The sequence below is a fragment of the Azolla caroliniana genome, unplaced genomic scaffold, assembly GCF_043228905.1.
Source record: "Azolla caroliniana isolate FFs.n. ecotype wild unplaced genomic scaffold, voAzoCaro1.0.p SCAF_6, whole genome shotgun sequence".
Lineage (NCBI taxonomy): Eukaryota > Viridiplantae > Streptophyta > Polypodiopsida > Salviniales > Salviniaceae > Azolla > Azolla caroliniana.
Window position 1 is genome coordinate 20,205,254 of NW_028230441.1, and position 23,943 is coordinate 20,229,196.

Here is a 23,943-nt window from a genome sequence, read left to right on the forward strand (position 1 = left end):
TCGTGAACATGATGCATTGAGATTTCTTTTGCTCAGAGAAGCCCTATTTTCTTCTGGCGTCCCATCAGAGACGAACTTCGAAGCTTGTAGCAGAAGAGATGGCCCGTTCAGAGCCATGTATACAACAGAATGGCATTTCTTCTTCATCTTCTTCTTCATCCTTTTCTTCCTCTTTTTCTTCTTCTTCTCTAAACAAAGAAGAAGAAAAAGAAGAACGAGATCAAGAGGAGTGGAGAGCTTTTGAACGATGTGCCACTTCATTTGTTAAAGCTTTCTCCATTGGTGTCAGCTTGCGTGGCGGTCTCAGCCTCTTCTCTATTCTAACTCGTCGCAAGAAAAAACAGTAAGTGCTCGTCGATCTCCAAGAACAAAATAGCATTTGATTTTTTTATTACACTTCTCTTTGATCCCAAGGAAAAACAGTATTGGCACTTTGATCTTAAGAGACAACGGTGTGTTGATAATTCTTATTCTCTTTTGTCTTTGTCATTTTGATCTCAAGAAAAAGCAGCATTTGCTCGTTGATGTTTCCTCTTGTCTTAAGAAAACGTAGCATCTGCATGGATTTTTTCCCTATTTTCTTTCTCTTTATCACTATGATCCGAGGGAAATTTTGTGCCATGTCGATCATTTTTTCCTCTTTACTTTTGGCTTCTCATTTTGATTCCAAGAAACTTTACTTTTGGCTTTTCATTTTGATCCCAAGAAAGGGAGTTTTTTTCTCTCCTTTATTTCTTTCTTTCTCTTCTCACTTTGGTATACAGAAAAAACTAGTATTTGTTTTCCTCCTTTCTACTCTCTCTTTGATCTGATGAAGAAAATCACTATTTGCTTGTTGATTGTTCATCCTAATTTTCAATCACTTTAATACGGCATCTTTTTTTCAGGTTGAAAGGGAAGGCTGATCTGCCAGTGGCAGAGCTTTACAAGTCAGTGCTTAAAGAAGCTCTCCGATATGGCCTGTTTCTTGGATCGTTTGCGGGAACTTTTGCCACTTTTGACGAAATTATATCAGCTATTGGTGGGTTTAAAAGGTACCAAACCACCAAAAACTTGTTGTACTTATGTGTTTTATTGATGTTCATATGTCTTCATGCGTGTCTCATGTAGCACCAATGTTCCAGGTAAAATTAGGAATAAAAATTCCCAAAAAGATAATAGCATGTTGCATGTAAATTAATTTATAAACTTCTCAATATAAGGTTTTTATTGTAAAACATTTCCAATTTTCAAAATCTTAAGTTAATTCTTGAATGTTACAAGTGTGAATCACTCGAATCACTCTAAACTTGGTTTTATTGGCACTTTACACCCTGCTGAAAGGAAACATGATCATGTTGTCTGATTTGTCTTTCTCTTGAAATTATGAAGAGATGTGAGACATCTTGGGATGATCCTTAGACACTCTCTAGCCTTACAATTTAATACTCTCCATAGAGAGAGGTGATGAGGTTATTTGTATCCTTCATTCTCCTCAGACGCTTGAAAAAAGAAACATGATGATATTTGTATGTCTCCGTAGGCTAAAACTTTAAACCCTTGAGAAAGGAAAAATGATGAAGTTGTTTGATCCTTATTTCTCTTTGGGATGCTATTGAGACTGATGTGAGCAGCTTGGGATAGCCCATATGAATTCTCTAGCATCTTAATTTATGGCGTTTTTAAGTTGTAGTCTGTATCATATGGCTCTCTATGGGTCTTTCTCAGGACCTACGGCCAGGGCAGCATTTTGTTTTACACACTAGATTGTTTTGTTGTGTAAAGTTCAGCCAACAGAACTTTGACGAGGTATCATATGTATTATGGTAGCTTTATAGACTTCAATATAATTTTTCTAGAATGTAAATATTGGTTGTTTATGTTACAGGACTGCACCATGGCGGGCACTAGTTGCAGGAGCGATAGCAGGTCCATCATTATTATTAACAGGTCCAGGTGTTCAACATACCAGTATGGCAATTTACATCTTTTTGAGAGCAGCTGTCCTCGCTGCAAGATGTGGAATCAAGAGTGAGCAATATGGATGGCTCTTCCGTCCGCTTGCTTGGAAGCATGGAGATACTGCCTTGATGTGCTTGTCCTCTTCACAAATCTTGTAAGTTTTCTGGTTGACTATGGTAACACATGAATATTGTTAGATTCCCAGTAGCTTCACATTCCTAAAAACACCTTTTAGTTCTTGAACTATCCAGTGTTCTAGACAATGTACTATAGATGTTCGTCATGAAAGATTAAGTATTCCACATGTTGTTCTTTGGTTGAATATGGTTGGTTATACATAATTGTTGGACGTCCTTTTAATTTCATTTCCCTTTTAATTTTTTATGCAAGTATTCTGAAGTACAGGGTCTTGATCTTGTCCTGTAGATCTTTGTGATGCAAGTTAGAAACTCCTTAAATCATCAGCTGAAGTAAATACTGTTGTAGGATTTACTGACGATCAGAACCTTTTCACTCCTGGCTAGTGTTTCCCACTTTTTTAACAGGTGTTCCATTCGACTTCTGATTAGAGTATTGTTTTTTCCAGATCAGCTTGGATTCTCAAACCTGCAAGTCTGCCATCATCCTACATTTCCTTTTTGAACAAACACGGAGGGAAAGACACTTCAATTATTAAAACATTGCGAGAATTAGCCTTTCGTAATAACTTGACACATTTGGAGACAGTTAAAGGATATTACAAATCCATGGGTATGAATGCCGAGATTGAACCAAATTTGAGCATACCTTGCACAGTGAGTATCTCTCTATGTTGTGATTCTACCTGAGATCAATGTGTTGAAGTATTTTGTTGAAACTCTTATTCATACTGTCTTTTTGGTGAAACAGGTTGTTCATGGTAGTCAAGGTTGTGTCTCACATTTCTTGTCTTTTCTAAGCCAAGCTTATTTCAGATCCCTACCTGTCTATGTTCCTGTCTACCTTATTCCGGCGATCATCGTCCATAGGCAGGCTATCCTTAAAAAGTAAGTGAAATTATGAAAATGGGCCTTATCTTAGGAAGGACATGTATACTTTTGCAAATACATTTTACATTTTTCCCATAAGCTCACTTACAAACACCTAGCTTGTTCATTCTCAAGATCGAAACAGAATTATGTCATTATCTCTTTGAAATACAAATTCTATCTTTAGCTATATGTATATACAAATGCATGTATATGTGCATGTTGATGTCTGTGATGTATGTGTATATGGCTTGCAAATAATGAACAATCATGCATTTCAATGCACCACCTTAATTTCTCTGTAGGATCAGATCTCAATTGCACATAATTCCAAGATGCATTGAATGGCATGGAAGTCCTTCTTATGCTGCGATTTAACTTTAGAAAAATTTGTGCAAATTCTTGGAAGGCACAAAAAAATTTAATTGATTCATGAAGCAATGCACCTATTGGCCTTCATGGCGAACTTCCAAAATTAAGCAACACATACTATAGCTTTGGAATAATCTAGTGATAAGGCTTTCTAGATACATGTTGAACTCTTAGTTCCATATGAATCATGTAATAAAGTGTCATTTATATTTATATGTAATATGTATGCACAATTTTAAATTCTAATATCCTAGTAACACCTTTATAAAAGGTTGAACTAGCTCACGAGACATAAAATTCATAAATCTGCCCTTTGAATATTAGAGATGCTGCTGCAAGATTTACGTGTACCTTATTCATGTTACTTAGGCATCTGATATTACATATATGGCCCAAAAAGAGGACAAGTATGAAACTGCAACAAAATTAAGACTTTAAGCCCAAACTCCATGCCAGAACAAAACTAAGAAACATAACCACATACTTTGAGAGAAATTTAGATAGCATGAAAGATCAGCAAATAGTATCACAATGAGGACGCTTCATGAGTGGGCTGTTGTTAATCTCCAGAGAATACCCTAGTCCTCTGTCAAAATGCCGACAAATGTTATGCAATTGTATGAAAAAAATGTTGTATGATCAGTATTATGACGGAAAATCTGCTACTGCCACTGTACAAATATCAAATTAGGATGCTATAAAGCTTTCCAAACTCCCTGAATGATTCATTGGGAAATGACCTTAATAAAAATGGGGACACGTTATAGTCTTTCCCCTTCCATATGGATGCAAATTAGGATGTGTGTCTCGTTTTTGTGTTTGTACATTAGCCTTAATCCTTCTGATGTATAATAATAAATTTTTTGGTATTTATGTAAAGTCTGAATGAACCAATTTCCTAATTAAATTTCCTAATGATGTATTTTGTTTTAACAGGCCTCTTCCTATTTTGTCAAAGACTCTTCTTGGAACAGCAAGATCAAGCTTATTTTTATCAGTCTATTGCGCATCTGCATGGTACGTTAATCTTGTTAACAAGCTGCTTGCATTTCATGTTTGAGGTAGAGCATTCAGCCTTAGGTTGTTTATAACTGTGGTAATAAGATAATATAACTGTGTTGTAGTGTAACATGTTTGACATTATAGTTTTATAAATTTTCTGTCTAGATTCTTCACATAGAGGATTTGTGATCATGAATGGCTTTGTAATCAACAGTTTTTGTAGGTTTTGTGTTTATATGTCGGAATGAATGCATTAATCTTTCATGACCATGCTTATGTGTTTAGAATTATAATGTCAATGCTGGCTTTTAGGAGTGTTTACAGTGGATAACACAGATTGTAAACTATTTTCAGGTTCTGGACATGCATGCTATTTCGGACCAGTGGAAAGTGTACCCCTCCATTGATAGCATTGGGCACGGTATGGCTTTTTTGAAGAGATTATTTAGTTTTACCGACCTGTTTTGGTACCCCTATGTTGTGTAAACCTCCTATCATTATCGCCAGTGGAATCATTAGTAATTTTCTCACTCTACCATTACTAGGAATTAGTGTGTGATAGGTCTCTAACATGTCTAAACATCTGATACGTTTCGGACAAAGCTGCATCCAAACTAATACAAAGTAGACAAATGCTTAGAAATGTACAATAGGATGGAGAATGCGCATGGATGAAGGGATATGCAGAAACCAAATAGATAATCTGTGGATGCATATCTCAACTCAATTAAAAGCAATAAGCAGCTATTTACAGATGAGAAGAATGTGCATGGATGAAGGGATATGCAGAAACCAAATAGATAATCTGTGGATATCTCAACTCAATTAAAAGCAATAAGCAGCTATTTACAGATGAGAAAGTGGCATGAATATACCGAGACAAAAAATAAATCTGTGGATGCACATCTCAATTCTACTCAATGTGGAAAGCAGCTATTTACATATGAGTTATGAATCTCCACAGATAATACTTAAGCTAGGATAATGGAGTATTAAGAATGCTTAGAATAAGAAAAGAGACTCCATAAGGGTAACACTGACCGGCAGAAGCGCACCCAGGTGCAATGGTAGCCAAACTTATGAATGTCTGATTCTTGAATAATACAAGAGACTCCATAACAGTAACACTGACCAGCTGAAGCGAGATTATCTCATTCCTATTATAGTTCGAATTAGACAACATGAATTTATAGTAAAAAATTCAATTTCAGTTTTCTTCATTATCTGAAATAGACTTTAAATTGGTAAGTTAGTTTTCTCCAAGACCTGGAAGAGGCTTTATATGCATAAGTTAGTTTTCTTCAATATATGAGAGAGACTTATATATGAAAATATGTTTGGCAGCTGCCTGCTGGTCTTGCAGTCATGATTGAGAAGAAAACTCGGCGTATGGAGATAGGCCTATATTGCTTTGCACGGGCATTAGAGAGTTTTGCAATTTGTTTTAGTGATGCAGATTTTATGACTCCAACAAAAGTAAAGTTGAAAATGCCAAAGCGCATCGATGTTGTGCTTTTCAGTGTCGCTACATCAATTATTATGCATTGTTATGCCCAAGAAAGAGAAGTTTTTAGATCAAAGTACTTGAACGTACTCGATTGGATTTTCGGAATTCCACATGATCCCCCAATTTTGCAACCTCCTCTTGTAAAGGTTTCTTCTCTTCTTAAATTTACCCAATTATAATACTTGCAAGATTCTATAATTGAGTGGAAGATTTAAATTGAATATTCCCTTGTAACCTAGACACGTGGAAATTATGAATATATAATTCATTCAATTCATTATTTAAGGATGGGTATGAAAGCAATCAATAATTGTGATATATAATTTTGAGGGTTTCTTTGTATCCTTAAATTATGGTTTTATGTGGATGAGGTAATCTTGTTTTTTTAAGATTAGTGCGTCACTTTGGCTTCATCTCTTAAATATATATTCTGGAAGTAAAAACCAAATTCGAACCTCCCATCGAAATGGTTTGTTGCTCTTAGACTTACAACATGCAAAACCCTAGAGTGTTAGTGCTATACCCTTATTGAGTGCAATCTCTATTATAGCTACATTTGGACCCTCCCTCAATCTTTATGAAATGGCCCTCCATAAACTTGTTTTGCCCCTTAATTATTTTTGAACTTTCTATTACATATAGCTACATGTGGACCCTCCCCCCCAACTCTTTATAAATGACCCGTAATAAACTTAACCCTTGCCATAGTTGCTAGATTGAGAGTACCTATTGATGACATGAGGATCTTATAACCTCAACAAAACCCTTCGAGTTTTGTTCATTTTTTTAACATTTCTATTATTGCTACACATGGACTCCACATTCTCTTGAAATATTTTAATGAGTTGTATCATTGTTTAGTTGGTCACATTCAAAGAGGTAGTTGGCACTTGTTCACACGTGTAAACCCCCTAAAGTGCTTTATCCATAACAACAACATCCAATCTTTTCAAATGGTTGTGCGTTCATAACTTCCAATGGCCAAACTCTTATAAAATCTCACGTCATTGGTTGCTCAAATGGCGTACTCTCTTTTTTCCTTGATGCATTCTCTCATTTTGGATATTCCATGATATCTTCTCCATCCACTCAAGCCTGGAACTTTCATAAAGAGATTTTTTGCTAAATGCTCATCAAGGGACACTATTCCAATGTCATATTTCTCATTTGAAGTGGCATTGGACCTTGATATCCTTTTGTCCAACCTTGGAACTTTGATTCTTTGCAAATTGCTTCACATCCCGCATTTGGTTATTGTGTGCTATCTACATACATTCCCCATTTTTCGTTAGGATCTTTCTACCAAAATTGCTTCACATCCCATATAATACACCACCTTGGACTTGGCTTTTGAAGGGCAATGAGACACTCACTACTTTTTGGCCCAAAAATAATTTCAAACCCAAAGTAGCAAATGTCCTCTAGATCTCTAGCATTGTTGGAATCACAATATCTGGTTAAATTTGTTCCTCAACTAATCTTGACGCCAAATCTAACCATACTCTTTAGATACCTTAGAGTGTGCATCCTAAATTGGCAATGGTTCTTCTCAAAACAAGCTATGAACCTTACCCCCAATTCCACCGCACATGCTATTTCTATTGTATTGTATGGGTATTGGATATTCCTTACTAGAGCTTGATACATGCACGATGTCTCAAACCTTTTGCTTTAGGTTTTCATCAAGTTCATGTTGAGCTACATCAACGTGGAAAATATATTTTATAATCATCCATCACAAACACCTAGACAATAAAGTGAGCATATTTGGTCTAAGTGACAAACATCTACCTATCCATTTGCTACACCTCTAGTTCTAGATAAAGGTGTAACAAACTAAAATCCTTCATCTTGAACTTTGGACCCAACTTTGCTTAATCTCACCAATATCAATGTTACATGGGACAACTAAATCATCCATATACAACACAAGGATAATTGTATGCACACCTTCATTTTGTACATAAGCATATTGAACATCTTCTAATCTACCTTTTTCATGGGAATCCATCCATCTACTTGTACAAAACCTTTGGCACCTAGTTTAGTTTATGCACACCTTCATTTTGTACATAAAGCATATTGAACATCTTCTAATCCACCTTCTTTTCAAGTAGCCTATGGCCAAACACTACATCGTGACTTAACTCCTCCAAAAGAATGTACCCCACATGTATGAGACTTAAGTCATCCCAAAATGGACACAACAATGTGAAGACACATCTCCATACTCCATTTTTTTTTGTTATCCTTCTCTACATTTAGCTAATAATTATTGAAAAAAATGGAAACTTCAAGATAAATCCATGAAGGTTATCCAATAACTCCTCTTGGAATAAAACAAAACAAGTAAATGAGGGACAAATATTTGACAATCCTATTTTCTTTTGTACAAAAGAGACATCATTTAATACTTGAAAAGGCACCTCCAAGAGAAATCATCCAAAAACGTTGGACGCTACCGTATGGTATTGCCCAAAGGGTTGCAAGTGTAATGAATTACGTAAGTACTTTCGAGAATTGAATATGAACATAAATTATACAATAGATGTATGAACATTGACAATGTAGGTTAATCATACCATAATGTCAATCATGACTCTCAATTATATCGTTATATACGCAAACCACTCATATCTTGTATTTTTCTTATCAATACAAACATTGAGCTAGAAATATATATGATGCATTTGGGGCACAAGTGCCCCAGGTAATGTAGATAAGCATGTTGGTGCTGCTTAGGAGCTTAGTACCATTTTCATTCATGCAATGGTAATACAAATATACACAATCCTTGCACACCAAATCCATATAATTGGTTATAAATGCACATGTCATTGATTAAAAGCACTAAGGTATTGTTTTCAAAGGTGTTGTTTTCAATACCTTTAAATTTTTCCACAAAACATTTGTGATGGCTACTTTTGTAATTCATATGCATTGCTATATTTATTTATCAAGATGGCTAGCAAAAGATAATGACCAACCAATCATAAACTTAATGTAAAATAAGTCAATAGATGGAGTTCCTAGCTTCGACTTAGCCATAGTAATTGCTGAATAAAGTTCTTTGAATTTGTGAATTACTACATATTCATATAAGCTTCATTTAACAACATAATCACTAATTCCTAAATGGTTACGACTCACGAGCATGTTAAGATTTAAAAGGAAGCTATAATTTATACGTGCAAAGTTTACACCATTTTGAAAGGACAAATCCCTTGTCCTAGGTGTCATGTACAACTTCCAATCCAAAATAGGATGGATTGAGATTGGGTATGTTTTAATTGGTAAAGTAAAAAGATTAATTGTGTGACTATACTTGTGCTTATTATAAGTGGGAACATGATGATAAACTTAAAAGCTATGTAAATTTCCCAATAATAAAAGGCTATGCAATATTTGTATAGCTCTAATAACATGAGAGGTTAAATCCTTCCGCGACTTCATGCAAAATAATCATTTATTTATTTTCCAAAAAAAACAAAATAATCATATTAGTTTCAACCATGAATGTGCACAAATCATAGCACTCTATAAAAGAGAATTAAAGAAGGTAGGAGAAGAGATTGGGGCCTTCCCCTACTTAGTGCCAAAAGTTCAATCAAGTGTGACCAATTGTACCTTGTATTCCTCTAGTGAAAGAAGTTAAGAATTAAGGAGAGATTGAAGCTTCAATTGCTTTGTGTAGAAATATCCATATAACGCAACCAAGCATATATCCACGCCGTATTACCCTAGTAAAATAAGAGATGGTCAGACGGAGATATTAAAACCTTCCACCATTTCACATAGAAAAAACGAGCAACAATGACCATCGACATACACTCCTTTGTGTCAGTCAATTGAGCAAAAGAAGACAAGTGATTCGATACCTTCCCCTCACCGTCTTGTACAAAGCTTGGTCAACTATGAGCAAAACATAACTATACAAGCCTTCATAGTATGTACTTTTGTGGTGAAAAGAGAGGTCGAAACCTTCCATCACTTCACCTAGAAAAGCTCGAGCAACAACGGCCAATGATACACAACTCCACGATTGATTGTGCTTCCACGATGCAGCCATGTAGGGACGTGAACCAGCGTTGACCAACGCATACGTATGTGGCTCTCGTAGCAATCTGTAGTGAAGTAGGAGGAGTAGGTTGGTCCTCCATTATGTGAGCGGAAAAGGAGTAGGTTAGTCGTGACAGGTAGAGCCCGAATTTATGTGAGAGAGGCACAAGGGACGAACTCTCGAGATGTCTCTCTAGGAACGCACAAATAGTGTAAGAATTAGAGAAGTATATTAGTATGTAGACTATAGTAGTAGTAGTAATAGGAGGAGGAGAGTTGAGGTAAATGTAGTGAGGTTCTTAGTTATAAAGCATTTCTTTTGGAGCTCAGCTTTTTGTAGCAGGGGCAGGGGCAGGGGCAGAGGTCGTGGGTTCGAATCCTCTGTCGGCCACTTCTCCACACTGTCACACAGAGAACGGAGCCACAGACTGTGACACAGAAGGCCCTTGTCTCCGTAGCCTTTTCCGCCCGCTTCTCCTCGCAGACAAACTCTCCCATCAATCAATCAGAAAAACTCCTCCCCCCCCCCCCCCAACAAAAGAAATTGAATTTCCGGCAATTCGAATGATCTGCCCTCAGCGATCTGCAACCAATCAACGTTCTTCTTCCTCCTCCTTCCTCGTAGCTTCTCCGCCGCGAATGGTAAGTTCTCATCATTCTCCCTTGCTTTAACCCTCATGTCTTCTCTATCTCCAATCTTCTGCATCGATCATCGGGACCATACTGATGCTTTCTTTTCTCATTAAAAGCTATTATTCTCAAAGGGCGAATTTCTCGTTTCGATATAATCCTTTTTTGTTTTGTTTTGTTTTGTTTGTTTGGCCAGTGCCTGTGGTCACTCTGTTGTCAACCATAAATTTCTACATCCCGAATGGTATGTCACACTTCTTTCTTGTTTGATCCTCATGTCTCTTATGTGCATCCGATAGATGCTGATTGATATACTATTCTTATCTTCTTCGTCTTCTGAATATATGTACCTGAAAGAAAAGTGGTTCCGGTAATCGGCATATACCTTTGTAAACCACCCATTGAAACAAGATCCTAACTTTTAGTGGGGGAATATCCAACAACCTTTTCCATTGAATGAATTACTGAACCAGATCCGGGAAATAATGAAGCTTTGGAATAAGCATGTGTAATCAAATGAAATAATGCAGATCAATAAGCACCAGTACCCAATGCTAGTACCATATATGCAAGGACATACTCTTTGTGTAGTTAGAGAAGGAAACACCTCTCATGAAAATGTCATGGTTGTTTGGAGCAAGAGTAAATTTTTTTGTTTGGATTCAAGAGAATTTTTGTTGTGCTGCTAAAAGGATTTTCTTTTGCATCTTCTGGATCAGATGCATTAAATTATTTTTGTTTGCACAAAAACAAGAAATATTCTTGGTTGCCAAATGCTTTGCAAGGACAAACGTACTGTGTTGTATAAAAATAAGGCAATATCTGGATCAGTTGATTCATGTAGATATAATTATGTTTGCCAAAGCTAGTGTAAGGACAACAAGAAATCGTTTTTGTTTGCCAGAAACTATTCAAGGGCATACTCATGGTATTGTTAAAAAGAAAATTTGTATGCATCTCGTCGATGGGACAATTTCTTATAGATATTATTTTATTTTCAAAAGATCGTGAGGACAACAAGAATTCATTTCCCTTGCCAAAATCTGTGCATATACTAGCTAAATTATGTTGTTAAAAGGCAAATTCATGCATCTTCTTGAATACATGGTTTATGGAGATGCAGAACAAAAGCTGTTCAAGGACAAGAAGAATTTAATTTGCGAAAATCTGTGCAAGAACAATGTACCTGTGTTGCACTGCTAAAAGGAAAATTCACATCATCTGAATCATATATTATTTAATTTGCTGAAGGATAAGAAGAATTTAATTTGTGTGACCAGAATCTGTGCAAGGACATGCTCATTATGGGGCAGAGGAGATCTCTGCATTTTCTGCTTTAGTTGGTTCATCTGGATATCATCTTATTTGCCAAAGTCTGTGCAAAGACACTATGGTCATTGCACTGTCAAGATGAAAATTGTGCATCTTTTAGATCAGCCAGCTTATATAGACTTATCATTTTGTTTCCACAGGCTCTACAAGGATACGAAGAATCGGACATTATATTTGTTCGAGAGAATGTTTCGATGCATCCACGACAACAAGCTATAGAACGGATAAATGGACGGTTCCGATTGCTCAAGAAAGACTTCTCTTTGTTTATGGTAATGCTTGCTTATTTCTGTAAATTTCTTTGAAATATAATGATTTAAACCGATTGCTCAAGAAAGACTTCTCTTTATTATTATTTTGTCTCCGGATGCAGACATGGATCCCTTATACTCAAAGAGTTAATGTAGGAATATCCACATCAAATATTGCCTCTACTGGCAAGGGTTCAGGTATAGATGATTTCTGCTGTGGTTTTTTTCGTTGTATTTTACAAAGGCAAAGTGTACCCCCTCTTATAATATATTCTCTCAGACAGAAATCTGTATTCTATCCGAGCTGTTTCAGTGGATGAAATAAGGTCAATTTGGCGACATTCTCCACCACTAGGTTGGCAGTATATCATTATTGTGCTAAATACAGGTATTTAGTTTATCAGCATTCTATCATTTAATTATTGTTCTTGTTTTTTTATGGTAAACACATTCATGCTTTGATTAATTCTTGCTTTCTTTTTCAGGAGTCACTTTTCCTCCTTTATATTTTCACAATGGTGGAGTTAGGGAATTATTAAACAAATTGAAGGAACATGTTCACATTGTGAGGTAAATGGATGTACCGAACCAATGGCTTAACGGTTCGGTTTGGTTTTAACAGCCAGAAACCGCAGTTTAAACGGTTTTTTATTTTTAAAATTTATAAAAAATTTAAAAAATTGTTTTTAAACAATCTGTTCATTTTTAGACCTTATTCTCACATTTTAGGAACATCTTAAAAAATTTTAAAATTTTTAAAAATGAAATATTATCAATTTTAAAAAATTAAAAATTAAAAATTAAAATTTTGACCTATGTTGAAAACCGAAACCGAACCACGAAACCACGGTTTTTATGGTTTAATGGTTTAACGGTTTGAAAATGGTTTACGGTTTCGTGGTTCGGTTCGGTTTGGTTCAGGTTTCAAAATTCCCATAAAAGCTACTCGAGGAACACATAAGTGTAACAAACCCCCCCTAGAGCAAATGATGTGAACATATACAAGGAGTGACAAATCAACCCCCACAAGGCAATAAGCCTAAAGCTTTGTGAAAAGCTTCAAACTTTTCTCTTGGAAGAGCTTTGGTGAATATGTCTGCCACATTATCTTGTGTAGGCACATATACCAGATCAATATCTCCTGCATGAAGGTGCTCTCTCACATAGTGATAATGCACCTCAGTATGTTTGGTCCGTGCATGAAATACAGGATTTCGTGCAACAGCCAACGCACTCTGACTATCTGTGAGAATATGTGTAGCAACATCAATCTCCATGCAAAGATCCATCAAAAGGCGTCTTAGCCATATACACTCCACTGTAGCTGTGAAAACTGCCTTGTACTCAGCTTCACAACTCGATGTTGCCACTGTAGGTTGCTTTTTACTCAACCAAGATATACATGAGTTTCCAAGGAAAAAGCAATTACCACTAGTGGACACGCGAGTATCGTAACAACCAGCCCAGCATGGCTGAGTATCTCTGCCATAAAAGAGACCCAAGCTCAAAGTGCCTCTGAGATATCTAAACACACGTTTCACTGCTTGCCAATGCTTAGTGCCAAGGTTATGCATGAATAGACTCAACTGGGAAACTGCATACTGTATATCCGGCCTTGTATTGCATGCATATATAAGACATTCCACAGCTTGCTGATAAAGAGAAGTATCAAATGCATCACTAGAATCCTCAACTGAGAACCTAAATCCTGTCTCCACAGGTGTAGAAACTGGCTTGCAATCCTCAAAGTGAAAATGCTGAAGTAGTTTTTCAACATACTTTCCTTGATGCATCACCATTCCCCCCTCAACGGATACAAATTGGATGCCAAGATAGTAGCTCAAAAGACCAAGATAAGTGACATCAAAAGTATGCTGCAAATCAGCCATTACAATGTCAAGTTTTGCATCACATGACCCAGTCAAGAGTATGTCATCAACATAAAGAACAATCACTATAAGATCAGCCCCATCTTTGCGTACATAAAGTGTGCTTTCAATTGAACTACATGTGAAGCCAAGAGCAATCAAGTGCTTATGAATTTTTTCATACCACGCACGTGGAGCTTGCTTGAGACCATACAAGGCTTTATGCAAGCGACAAACCATATGCTCTTTCTCTTTCATAGCAAATCCAGGAGGTTGCTTCACATAAACCTCTTCTTGCAAATCACCATTTAAGAAAGCTGTTTTTATGTCCAACTGATGCACTTTCCATCTTCTTTGGGCAGCCAATGCAACCACGGTACGAATGGTAGTCATGCATGAAGTAGGTGCAAAAGTTTCCTCATAATCAATGCCACCATCAGACTTTCGTTTAATCTTGTAAACCCACTTAGTACCAATGCCATTCTTTCCTTTTGGCAATTCACATAACTCCCAAGTACCATTCTTATGTATGGAATCCATTTTTGATTGCATTGCACTCACCCAATGTGGATCATTACATGCATCTTCAAAAGTAAGTGGCTCCTCATAACATGCTATTGCAACAATAGAATAATCCACAAAATTCTACCAAGTAAAGGTGCACTCAATTTGCTATCTTGCAAAGTTTGTTTCAGCCACTTTGGCATAGTTTGTGCACTCTTGATAGACATGCGCTCCTTGTGTAATACATCTTCAATATGTACATCATGGTGGGCTGAATTTCATGCTCATTTTCAGCCATATTTTGTTGCAAATGTTCAGCCATGTTTGGCTGGACATTTCGTGCATTTTCTTTCAGCCCTTTGAAACTCACTTGCCTGGTCTACATCTCCATAGTCAAGTGCACCACTTTGGAACAAAGGCATGAGTGTATCAAACACATCTTGTGAGCTAACTGTTGGCTGTTTTTTGCATTCAAGAAAAGGGAAAACTGAATTTTCAGCAAATACCACATCTCAACTCACAATAATTGTGTTTGTCAATGGATGGTACAAACGATATCCCTTACTTTCAGCACTATAACGAACAAATATGCATTTCTTTGCCTTGTCATCAAGTTTGTGACATTGTTGTGATGGCACAAGAGCATATGCCAAACAACCAAACACACACATATGACTAACCATAGGTTTATGTCCATTCCAAGCCTCATATGGAGTAATGACCCTCAATGCGTTTGTAGGGCAACGATTCAACACATAATTTGCACACATAACTGCTTCCATCCAAAACTTGTTAGGAAGATGCTTTCCTTTAACCATACATTGTGCCATCTCTAAGAGTGTTCTATTTTTGCGCTCTGTAACACCATTTTGCTGAGGTGTATATGGCATCGTACATTGATGTGAAATACCTCTTTCACAAAGAAAGCATTAAACTCATGTGACATGTATTCGCTGCCACGATCCATGAGTAGAGTCAAGAGCTTATTTCCCAAAAAAAATTCAACCATAGCTAAAAATGATTTGAAGCAAAAAAATACCTCATTCTTTGCTTTCATAGGATACACCCATGTATGGCGAGTAGCATCATCAATGAAGGTAACAAAATATACATGCTTTTCAAAAGATGGAGTCTTCACGGGACCGCACACATCACTATGAACAAGTTGTAATTTTCTTGTAATGTGTGTATGACTATCTTTTGGAAAAGAAGCACGATGCATTTTTCCAAGAATGCAACCTTCACATGCATGTTCTTCAATGGACTCAAGTGTAGGCAACCCAATAACCATATCCATCTTTTGCAAGTGGAGCAAACTATTGAAGTTCAAGTGACCAAAACGAGCATGCCAAAGTTCCATTTCAGCCATGGAAGAAGTATGGACAGCCAAGGCATTTAGGGCAGCCCTCTTGTATGTATCCAAGTGATACAAGCCATTGCATAATGTACCGGACATCACGATAGCATCGCCATTGCTGAAATCATGAACCATGCACTTATCATCAACAAAATGTACATGAAGTCCAGCTTTGGCAATCAAAGGAACCGAAATTAAGTTCTTCTTAATACCAGGCACATACAATACATTCTTCAAGATGACAACACCTCCATTTGCAGCCGTAAGCCCAATTTCTCCTACTCCAATGATAGGATAAGAGGTATTGTTTGCACACACCACATCTCCTCCTTTGGGTGCATCTTTCAAGGATGCAAAAAAAACTTTTGCATGAAGTTATGTGCTTTGAAGCACCATTATCGAAGAACCAATCTGAATCAATCTCACTTACAACCATACACTTAGGGTGCAATGATGCATCGTAATGATTTGTAACAACACATACCCAATAATCTTGGGCCATGTTGGCTTCATCACTCTTTGCACATGAAGAATTTTCAGCAATGGTCATGCCGGATTCCGTCTTCTTCTCATTGCACTTAACAAGCTTTCTACACTCATCAATAGTATGACCAGCCTTCTGGCAATATTTGCATTGCTTCTTCTTTTGCAAATCACCATCATTAGAGGAATAAGTGGAAGAGGAAGGTTGAGGCTTTGGTTTTGATGAACCAAAAGCTGAACCATACTTGTTTTTTCCCTTTTGTGAGATAGCAAGTGCTTGTGTTCCCTCTATCAAACCACTTCTATTCACTCTAGATTGTTCTTCTTGCAAAAGAAGAGACACAACCTCATCAAATGCATACATATCAGTATTCCCTTTTGAAACCAAACAGATTGTAGTAGCAAAGCTTTGAAAAGATTCGGGCAATCCTTTCAACAACGTAGAGATGTATTCGGAATGATCTCATCTATGTTCGCCAATTGCTCTTTCAAAACTTTGATGCGTGTCTCATACACATCTACTGACTCATTTTCAGCCATATGTACATCCTCAAGTTGCTTTCTCAAATATGCAACACGTGCTTCATTATGCATGGCAAACAAAGAAGCAAGATTGTCCCATGCCTGTTTGGATGTAGAGCATGATCGAATATGTGGAACTATATGACACTTCACAGAAAGTGCAATCAATGCATGAGCTTGAGCCTCTTTTCCATCCCATCTAAGTTGCTCCTGTGTAGGTGGAGTAGGTGAAGCCACCATGCTCGAAGAGGAACTTGTATCTGTGACAGTAGACTGTGAAGTAGAAGGACTGGCGGGCCGCCTATCTGTGACAGTAGACTGTGAAGTAGAAGAACGTGTTTCATCCTGTAGGACCACATCGGATAGTTAGTCCCATCAAGCTTATCTTCAGCTTGAAGCATGCCAAACAAGTCACTGTTGTTTGCCATTTCACCAGAGAACAAGAAAGTGGCAAAATCTTACCTCAACGTAATCTGAAATGCATGCTGAAATTTCAGCTCATGAACACTCACTCTTATGGCGATTTTGACTGCATGGACAGCTTTGAAATGGGGTTCAAACAGCAGGGCACCTGCCGAAAATGCTCTTCGAGTGCTGAAATTCACTTCTCTACATACGGAAGTTGATTTGCACTATTAAAAGTGTGCGCGGGCCACGATGCGGAAAACCGAAGATGGAGAGGATGAAGAATCTGCTCTGATACCACTGTTGGGTGTGTATGAGAGAGTGAGAGACACAAGAAGCACAAATGCAACACTCACACAAAGAAGACAATGGCTGGAATAGCTCTCTCTATTGATGAATTATTCTAAACTAGTAAGAGCTGAAATATATATCCCTAAGTACTAAGTACCACCACATATGAGTGAATCATGTATGTGGTAGCTGTGAATTTCTTATCTGCATTTGGGTTATACAGCAGCTCTCACAACATGTCCATGTAACTTATGAAATTCACCACTTAGATTGTGTTGTTTCCATGCTGCAAGTTTTGCAATGCATGTGTATGAACAAGAAGAAAAATACAAGGCAAGTGTCCCCTCTTGTTGTCTGTTTAGCTTAGAATGGATGATCATAAGTACTTATTTGAAAGTTTATCTTTGGGTTAATGATATAGTTGGGTATCCTGCAATGCTCAGTCCAAAAAGACACTGTTGTCATGGTTGCAGGTCAACAGAGGATGCAAATCTTTATGTCCTCAATGAAGTGATTCAAGATCCTCTTCAGGTACAGTATACTTCAGCGTGATGATTTATCATAAAAATATGTTTTTCTAGATTTGGGCAAAAATAATTGCCCATAACAATACCATCACCTTTCTGAGTCTGAGATTCATAAAGTATGAACCCTATGAGGATCATCCATAGAGTTTGAAAATACTGCATGTAAGCTAAGTTAGCTCGTACATTTTAAATGGTAGAGTTATTCATACCTTCTAGAATTTAAATGGTCCATTTTACATATATTTAAAAACAATTCATTGTGATCAGTTACTTTAGCCCAAAATATTGTAGTCATTATCCACAAAGTTGTCAAATATAGAGATCTCAATAAGATCTTGGTAAGGAGTGGCCACAAAACAAATCACAGAGATTCTCTATGTAGTATGGACAGCAGTAGTAGGTAGAAAATCATCTTGTAATATATGGGCAAGGAATCTCAAAGTTCTTGTATATAATTCAAAAACGTTGAAAGTTATTTAAGTTGCATTTGAAATTGGGAACTGAATGATTGGAGAATGCTGGTGAAATTATGCCCATTAAATTTACTTCTTGGCAACAATACCTCTGGTCATTCCCTGGCTGATATAGTACTCATCAATGTTTTGATTGATCAAAGTACTTGTTTGCCTTTGAAGAACTATGTATTTCTGGTCATATCTTATCAGGTCTTGATTATAGTAAAAAATTAACAATACTTTCTCCCTTTTGGGTCTGCAGAGGAGTTTGTCATCCCTGGAGTTGCGGGAAGTGGTTCCTATCACAACGATTTCAATTTCAGAAGCTCATATGCCTAATGTCAACAGTCAAAAGAAAAGGTAAGATGCCAGTATTGACTACAGAATTTTGTGTATCCTATATTAGGTGGTTGCCCTTTCTTCCAGATTGATTTAATTCATTTGAAAATATTGTCATTCTGCAGATTTTCAGAGGAGCTAAAAATTTCACCAGCTAGAGAAGATTCCATTGTTGCTAGATTTGGACAACAGCTGCCCTTGCAGAGCGATTCAGAGGTTTTTTATGCAGGAATTCATGACTTTCCAGTATCTCGTCTCTTCAAAAGTCTTAATTGCGTATGCACAATGGTGACAGTTTCGGGGGAGATCAGCACCTGAGGAATTGGCTTCTACTTGTGTCGGCACCTTTGAACTAGTAGACCCAAAACAGGTTTCTAATGAAGGAATATCTTAAATTTTCTACTCGTATTTTATATTTGCTCTAACTCCTCGAACTCAAATCATGAACATAATAATGGGCGACTGCCTTTTCTTGACAGAGTGACATCCCTCTGGTGTGGGGTAGAGCACGTCTTCCTCCTTTACAGAGTGAGGAGGTTTGTGATGTAGAAGTTTATGTAAGCATTTTGCCTATTTTCATATTATCTGATTAACTGAATCAACTTTATTGTACATTGTTAGTGGGCAACATTCCTTGACAGTGAAGGGCGTGTAGTTGACTCAAAGGCCTTAAGGAAGAGGATATTTTATGGTGGACTTGGCCATGCCATACGTTGTGAGGTTAGTAGAAATACTTTTACTTCTCCATTCATTTGTTTACTGGTTTGCGATATGCCTTTTTTGTTCCATTTTAGGTGTGGAAATTTCTTCTAGGATATCACCATTATGATTCAACATATGAAGAACGAGAAGCATTTCGCGCCAGGAAACACAAAGAGTACAAGATTTTAGAGGCTCAATGGCAGGTATGGAACAGTTAATTCAATACATCTTCTGGATATTTTGTGAGAAGCAAACTATTCAGACAATTGGCATGATATCTGTAAAGGCAATTTCTTGTTATTATGATGATTATGCATGCCCGAGTGTAGTGATATGCTTCATCAAGTCTTTGGAAAGCTCTGGTACCCTGAAATCATTCCATGAGGTTGATTTTCTAGGAAGCCAAGATGAATATTTTGATTTTTCCATTAACTTATAAATGTTGGTAGTTTGTGAGCAGGAGTGTGTGGGGTTCACGTTTGAAATGGTCACACTGGACATTTCAGATGAGGACACCAGCTTAGGAAACGGTTTAAGGTTGAAATATGTGTCGTTTTGAGATCATTTCAAAACTAGGGTTACGCATGCAGGGAAAATTTCTGACTGTATTATGGGCTGCAACTGTTTTTCCTAGCTATACATGAGAAGATAGAGATTATTAGATCTGAAATCGTAGATTTTTCAAGACAACATTTCAATGATTTGATTAAAGCCATCTTATTGTTCAGACAATATCAGAAGAACAGGAAAAGCGTTTTGCTAAATTTCGTGAACGTAGAAGTCGAATAGAGAAGGATGTGGTATGCCTTTTTCGTTTTTACAGATGCGTTGGTTTCATAGCTCTTATACTAAAGGCTGTCATTAGGTTGGCATTGTTTGATAGGTTCGAACAGACCGAATTTTGCCATTCTATGCAGGAGAAGACAACCCTAATATAACAAAGATGCATAATATCCTGGTCACATATTCATTCTACAATTTTGACCTTGGCTATTGTCAGGTATCCTAATTGATATAGTTTATGTTGATATCCTGGTTGTTGCTAGAGGTATTGCAAAATATTCAATATCATATTAAGCTTCTAATAAAATTCACTTTATAACAGGGCATGAGTGATTTCTTATCACCTATTCTATATGTAGTGGAAGATGAGTCAGAATCTTTCTGGTGTTTTGTGGCTCTTATGGAGTGCATGGCACCAAATTTCAACCGTGATCAAAATGGAATGCATTCACAGCTCCTGGCAGTCTCCAAGGTTGCTAGCTTCCAATGAAACTTTTATTAATTAATTTCTGTCAACATGTCGAATTAGATAACCTTTTGGCCAATGAAGTGTGTGGTGACAAAAATTAGATATAGTATCCTATTTAAAACATTTTTAGAATTGGCCACAGTTCATCAATGTGAATATGGAAATAGAGCAAGAATATGCATGAATAATATCAATATAGTAGAAAAAATCCAACACACTGCATTGTACAGCATGTCGTTACTCTTGTTGTATGATGCAGCAAACCATAAAAAGTCATATATGTTGGATAATTTATGAATCATGATTTATCAACAGTAACAGTCCCTAACAGCGCGAAATCTTTGTTCATGTTTTCACATTCCATCTATTAATCCAAATTTTTACAAATGCTGATGCATCTAAATTTCTTTAATGAAGAGGTAATTCTCATATTATCGCTCTCGTTCAGTAGACCCATCAAATTAGGCTTAAGAGAAATTTTAGCAAGAGCAGTTGCAATAAAAGGTGTTATTCTGTCATTGCATATGTGTAAGTCTCATAAAGTTCAGAATTTAAATTGAATCTGATTTACAATCAGAAAATAGAACATAGTTCAATTGTGACACAAGATTCTATTACTGGGAATTGAGCGATCTCTTGATTAGTAAAGAATCCAAACCAATTAGCCCTATTATCTGTTAAAATAAATATCCACTGTGGATATGATTGAAATGCTATCTGTCATCGTGTTTTCTTTTCAGTTGGTCGAGCTACTGGACATCCCTTTGCATAAATATTTGAAGCAGGCAGACTGTTTAAATTATTTCTTTTGTTTTCGTTGGATCCTCATACAATTCAAAAGGTCAGTGACATATATTGTTCTTGCTTATTACCTTAGCACATGAGATAGGGAGAACATAGGGTGGGGATGGCATTTAGAAAATTGGAAAAATGAATAAATAAATACACATAAGTACATATTATAATTGTATATAAGGACTCAATTCAAGGCAGAGACAGCTAAAAAGTGTCATGCCATGGCCCATTACCACTTCTAAGCATCTTAAAAGTTATGCCAACTTTCAGTTGTTCAACTGCTGTTATAAGTCATAAGACCTTGAGTACTATGAAAGATTTCCGCTTAGATCTGAAAATGGATATGGTAACTGTTTTTTCTTTAACCATATGTTTCTCTCTCATGACAGGGAGTTTGAATATGAAAATGTCATGAGACTCTGGGAGGTTTTCTGGACCCATTACCTGACAGAGCATTTTCATTTGTATATGTGTGTGGCATTACTAAAAAAGTATCGGAGGAAAATTGTGGAAGAGAGAATGGATTTTGATACTTTATTAAAGTTTATTAATGGACTTAGTGGGCATATCAATCTTGAAGCAGTGTTACGAGAAGCTGAAGCATTATGTATAGTAGCTGGTGACTTGGGTGTATCATGCATACCTGAAGGTACTCCTCCAGCCTTGTCTATTCCAAGAGATGGTGTATAATGTATCATAATACGTAATTGGATTGTTGTATATAAATTAGACCTTGCTTGTATAGCTGTTGAATGAAAGTTCTAAACAGGGAACTTTCTCTATTTGTGAAATTGGCCATATATACTAACATTTAAGTCCTTTGAACAACAATGTACATAAACCAACATTCTTGGCCTGGTATTGTTGTGTTAACAAGCATACATGTTGATTGATAGAAACACTTGTGGTCGGTTTTTCAAGCATGCTTTGCACCATGTTAGCCCAAAAAATAGATTGAAATGAAACATTACCTTGCTACAATTTGATTAATTGCCTCTTAAGATGTATATGTCTAAATAAGTGTATGGGATAACAAGGGCCTTATAACTTGTTAATCATGAAGTTTTGTATGTTGTGCTTTATATATATAGCCAGAATGCTAAGTTTCCGATAGCAGCAAAGCTAAAGTGTTAACTCTCGGACATCTAATAACAAGAAACATTAATATATTTAAGTTTGACTTATCAAGTCAAAATTTCATTTTAATTGTAATAATTTTAAGTTGTGAGAAGCATTGAGATTGCTCGAGTTTGCTAATGAGAAAAATAGTGATTGTAAATCAGGCGAGTCCTACACTTAGTTTATCATATTTTTCTCTTCACACAAGCATTGTTGTATATTTATAGCCTCTTGCAATGATAAACTAATGGATTGCACTCTACTTCAGTTAATGTCTATGTGAACACTTTTGTGCTAGAAATAGAATATCAAGTCTTTAAGGAGTTGAGATTGGTCTACAACAATAAAGTTTGCAATGTATTCATTAAGGGTAATGAATTCCTTTCAAAGAGATGCAAAGTCAATGGTTGAACTGATGTAGTCGTAGGCCTCAAAGCTTCTTCTAATTTCAATAGTGTATCTCTCTTGCTTGATCTTTGATTCGTATGCTTGACAATGGTTTCAGCTTTTGTAGGACAAGGTTAAATATCATATCAAAACTCCACGAATTGTCAAGAGTTTAATGCCCAAGCTTGTTATGTATTGTGGTGTTGTGAGTCGTAAAATTGAGAATGGCTCTATCTTCCTTTCAAAAGAATTTCAATACCAATAAGTGGGAATTAATGTTTGTCGATATTGGGGATGTATATGCATAAACTATGTTGCTTTAAGTATTCAGAATCTTGATCCTCATTTGGAGGGGACTTCTTGCATGGCTTAACAGATGATTTAGTCAAGCCAATTCTCGTAAGTTTCAATCTTGTGATGATATTGCCCCTAAAACCCAAATTTTTTGATTTCTCATAAGGTGTTGGCAGAGTCATCAATATAATGTTTGCCAATTCCTAGTTGGCATCTTTATTGTTGAGACTAGGATGGTATCTTATTGTCTTCAAGTTCCTGAGTTTCGTTCTTGTGGCAAATGCCTTCATAGTAGTTCATTGTTCATAAATCCAAGAATTTCACCTCTAACAATGAAATATGACCAACACAATCAGACCAAATTACTCTGGTCTCGGAGACCAACACAACAGGACCAAAGTCTTATCACGTTATTCCATGTTAATGCATTCAAAGCACAAGCTTTTCTGAGCACTCTAATTTTTTCAAAGTAACATTGTTGAATTTGCGTCTCGACCAGTCAAGGAAAGGAATCCTCGATAGAAAGGGCAGAGCAACCAATG

At 36.6% G+C, this 23,943-nt stretch overlaps 2 protein-coding genes across 3 annotated transcripts; both read left to right on the plus strand.

The window, feature by feature from the left end:
• Nucleotides 1-69: 69 nt before the first annotated feature.
• On the plus strand, nt 70-6,114 carry LOC147863271 (uncharacterized). The gene is made up of 8 exons (XM_087321590.1): nt 70-343; nt 888-1,034; nt 1,868-2,095; nt 2,528-2,735; nt 2,830-2,966; nt 4,257-4,337; nt 4,677-4,743; nt 5,667-6,114. Exons 1-8 carry the CDS (start codon nt 99-101, stop codon nt 6,006-6,008), a joined length of 1,455 nt encoding a protein of 484 aa, XP_087177716.1. The 5' UTR covers nt 70-98; the 3' UTR covers nt 6,009-6,114.
• A 4,340-nt stretch (nt 6,115-10,454) lies between these two features.
• On the plus strand, nt 10,455-22,521 carry LOC147863272 (uncharacterized). 2 transcript variants are annotated; one of them, XM_087321137.1, is made up of 18 exons: nt 10,455-10,486; nt 10,715-10,762; nt 11,991-12,122; nt 12,224-12,299; nt 12,382-12,489; nt 12,587-12,671; nt 18,005-18,062; nt 18,776-18,873; nt 18,978-19,068; nt 19,148-19,222; nt 19,332-19,388; nt 19,474-19,572; nt 19,647-19,757; nt 20,283-20,354; nt 20,438-20,554; nt 20,660-20,809; nt 21,547-21,647; nt 21,991-22,521. In XM_087321137.1, the coding sequence occupies exons 2-18, from the start codon at nt 10,760-10,762 to the stop codon at nt 22,289-22,291; spliced, it is 1,734 nt and encodes a 577-aa protein (XP_087177263.1). In that variant the 5' UTR covers nt 10,455-10,486; nt 10,715-10,759; the 3' UTR covers nt 22,292-22,521. The 2 variants fall into 2 exon arrangements, with proteins under 2 accessions (XP_087177263.1, XP_087177262.1); XM_087321136.1 differs by lacking the exon at nt 10,455-10,486 and having other exon boundaries at nt 10,650-10,762.
• The last annotated feature ends 1,422 nt before the right edge of the window (nt 22,522-23,943 follow it).

What these genes read in the sequence shown, in the direction of transcription:
- LOC147863271 (XM_087321590.1), top strand. Translation starts at nt 99, where the DNA reads ATGGCCCGTTCAGAGCCATGTATACAACAGAATGGCATTTCTTCTTCA. An exon ending in GCTATTGGTGGGTTTAAAAG is followed by an intron (nt 1,035 to 1,867) that starts GTACCAAACCAC and finishes TTTATGTTACAG; the next exon opens with GACTGCACCATGGCGGGCAC. An exon ending in AGGCAGGCTATCCTTAAAAA is followed by an intron (nt 2,967 to 4,256) that starts GTAAGTGAAATT and finishes TTGTTTTAACAG; the next exon opens with GCCTCTTCCTATTTTGTCAA.
- LOC147863272 (XM_087321137.1), top strand. An exon ending in GAACATGTTCACATTGTGAG is followed by an intron (nt 12,672 to 18,004) that starts GTAAATGGATGT and finishes TCATGGTTGCAG; the next exon opens with GTCAACAGAGGATGCAAATC. An exon ending in GTCAACAGTCAAAAGAAAAG is followed by an intron (nt 18,874 to 18,977) that starts GTAAGATGCCAG and finishes GTCATTCTGCAG; the next exon opens with ATTTTCAGAGGAGCTAAAAA.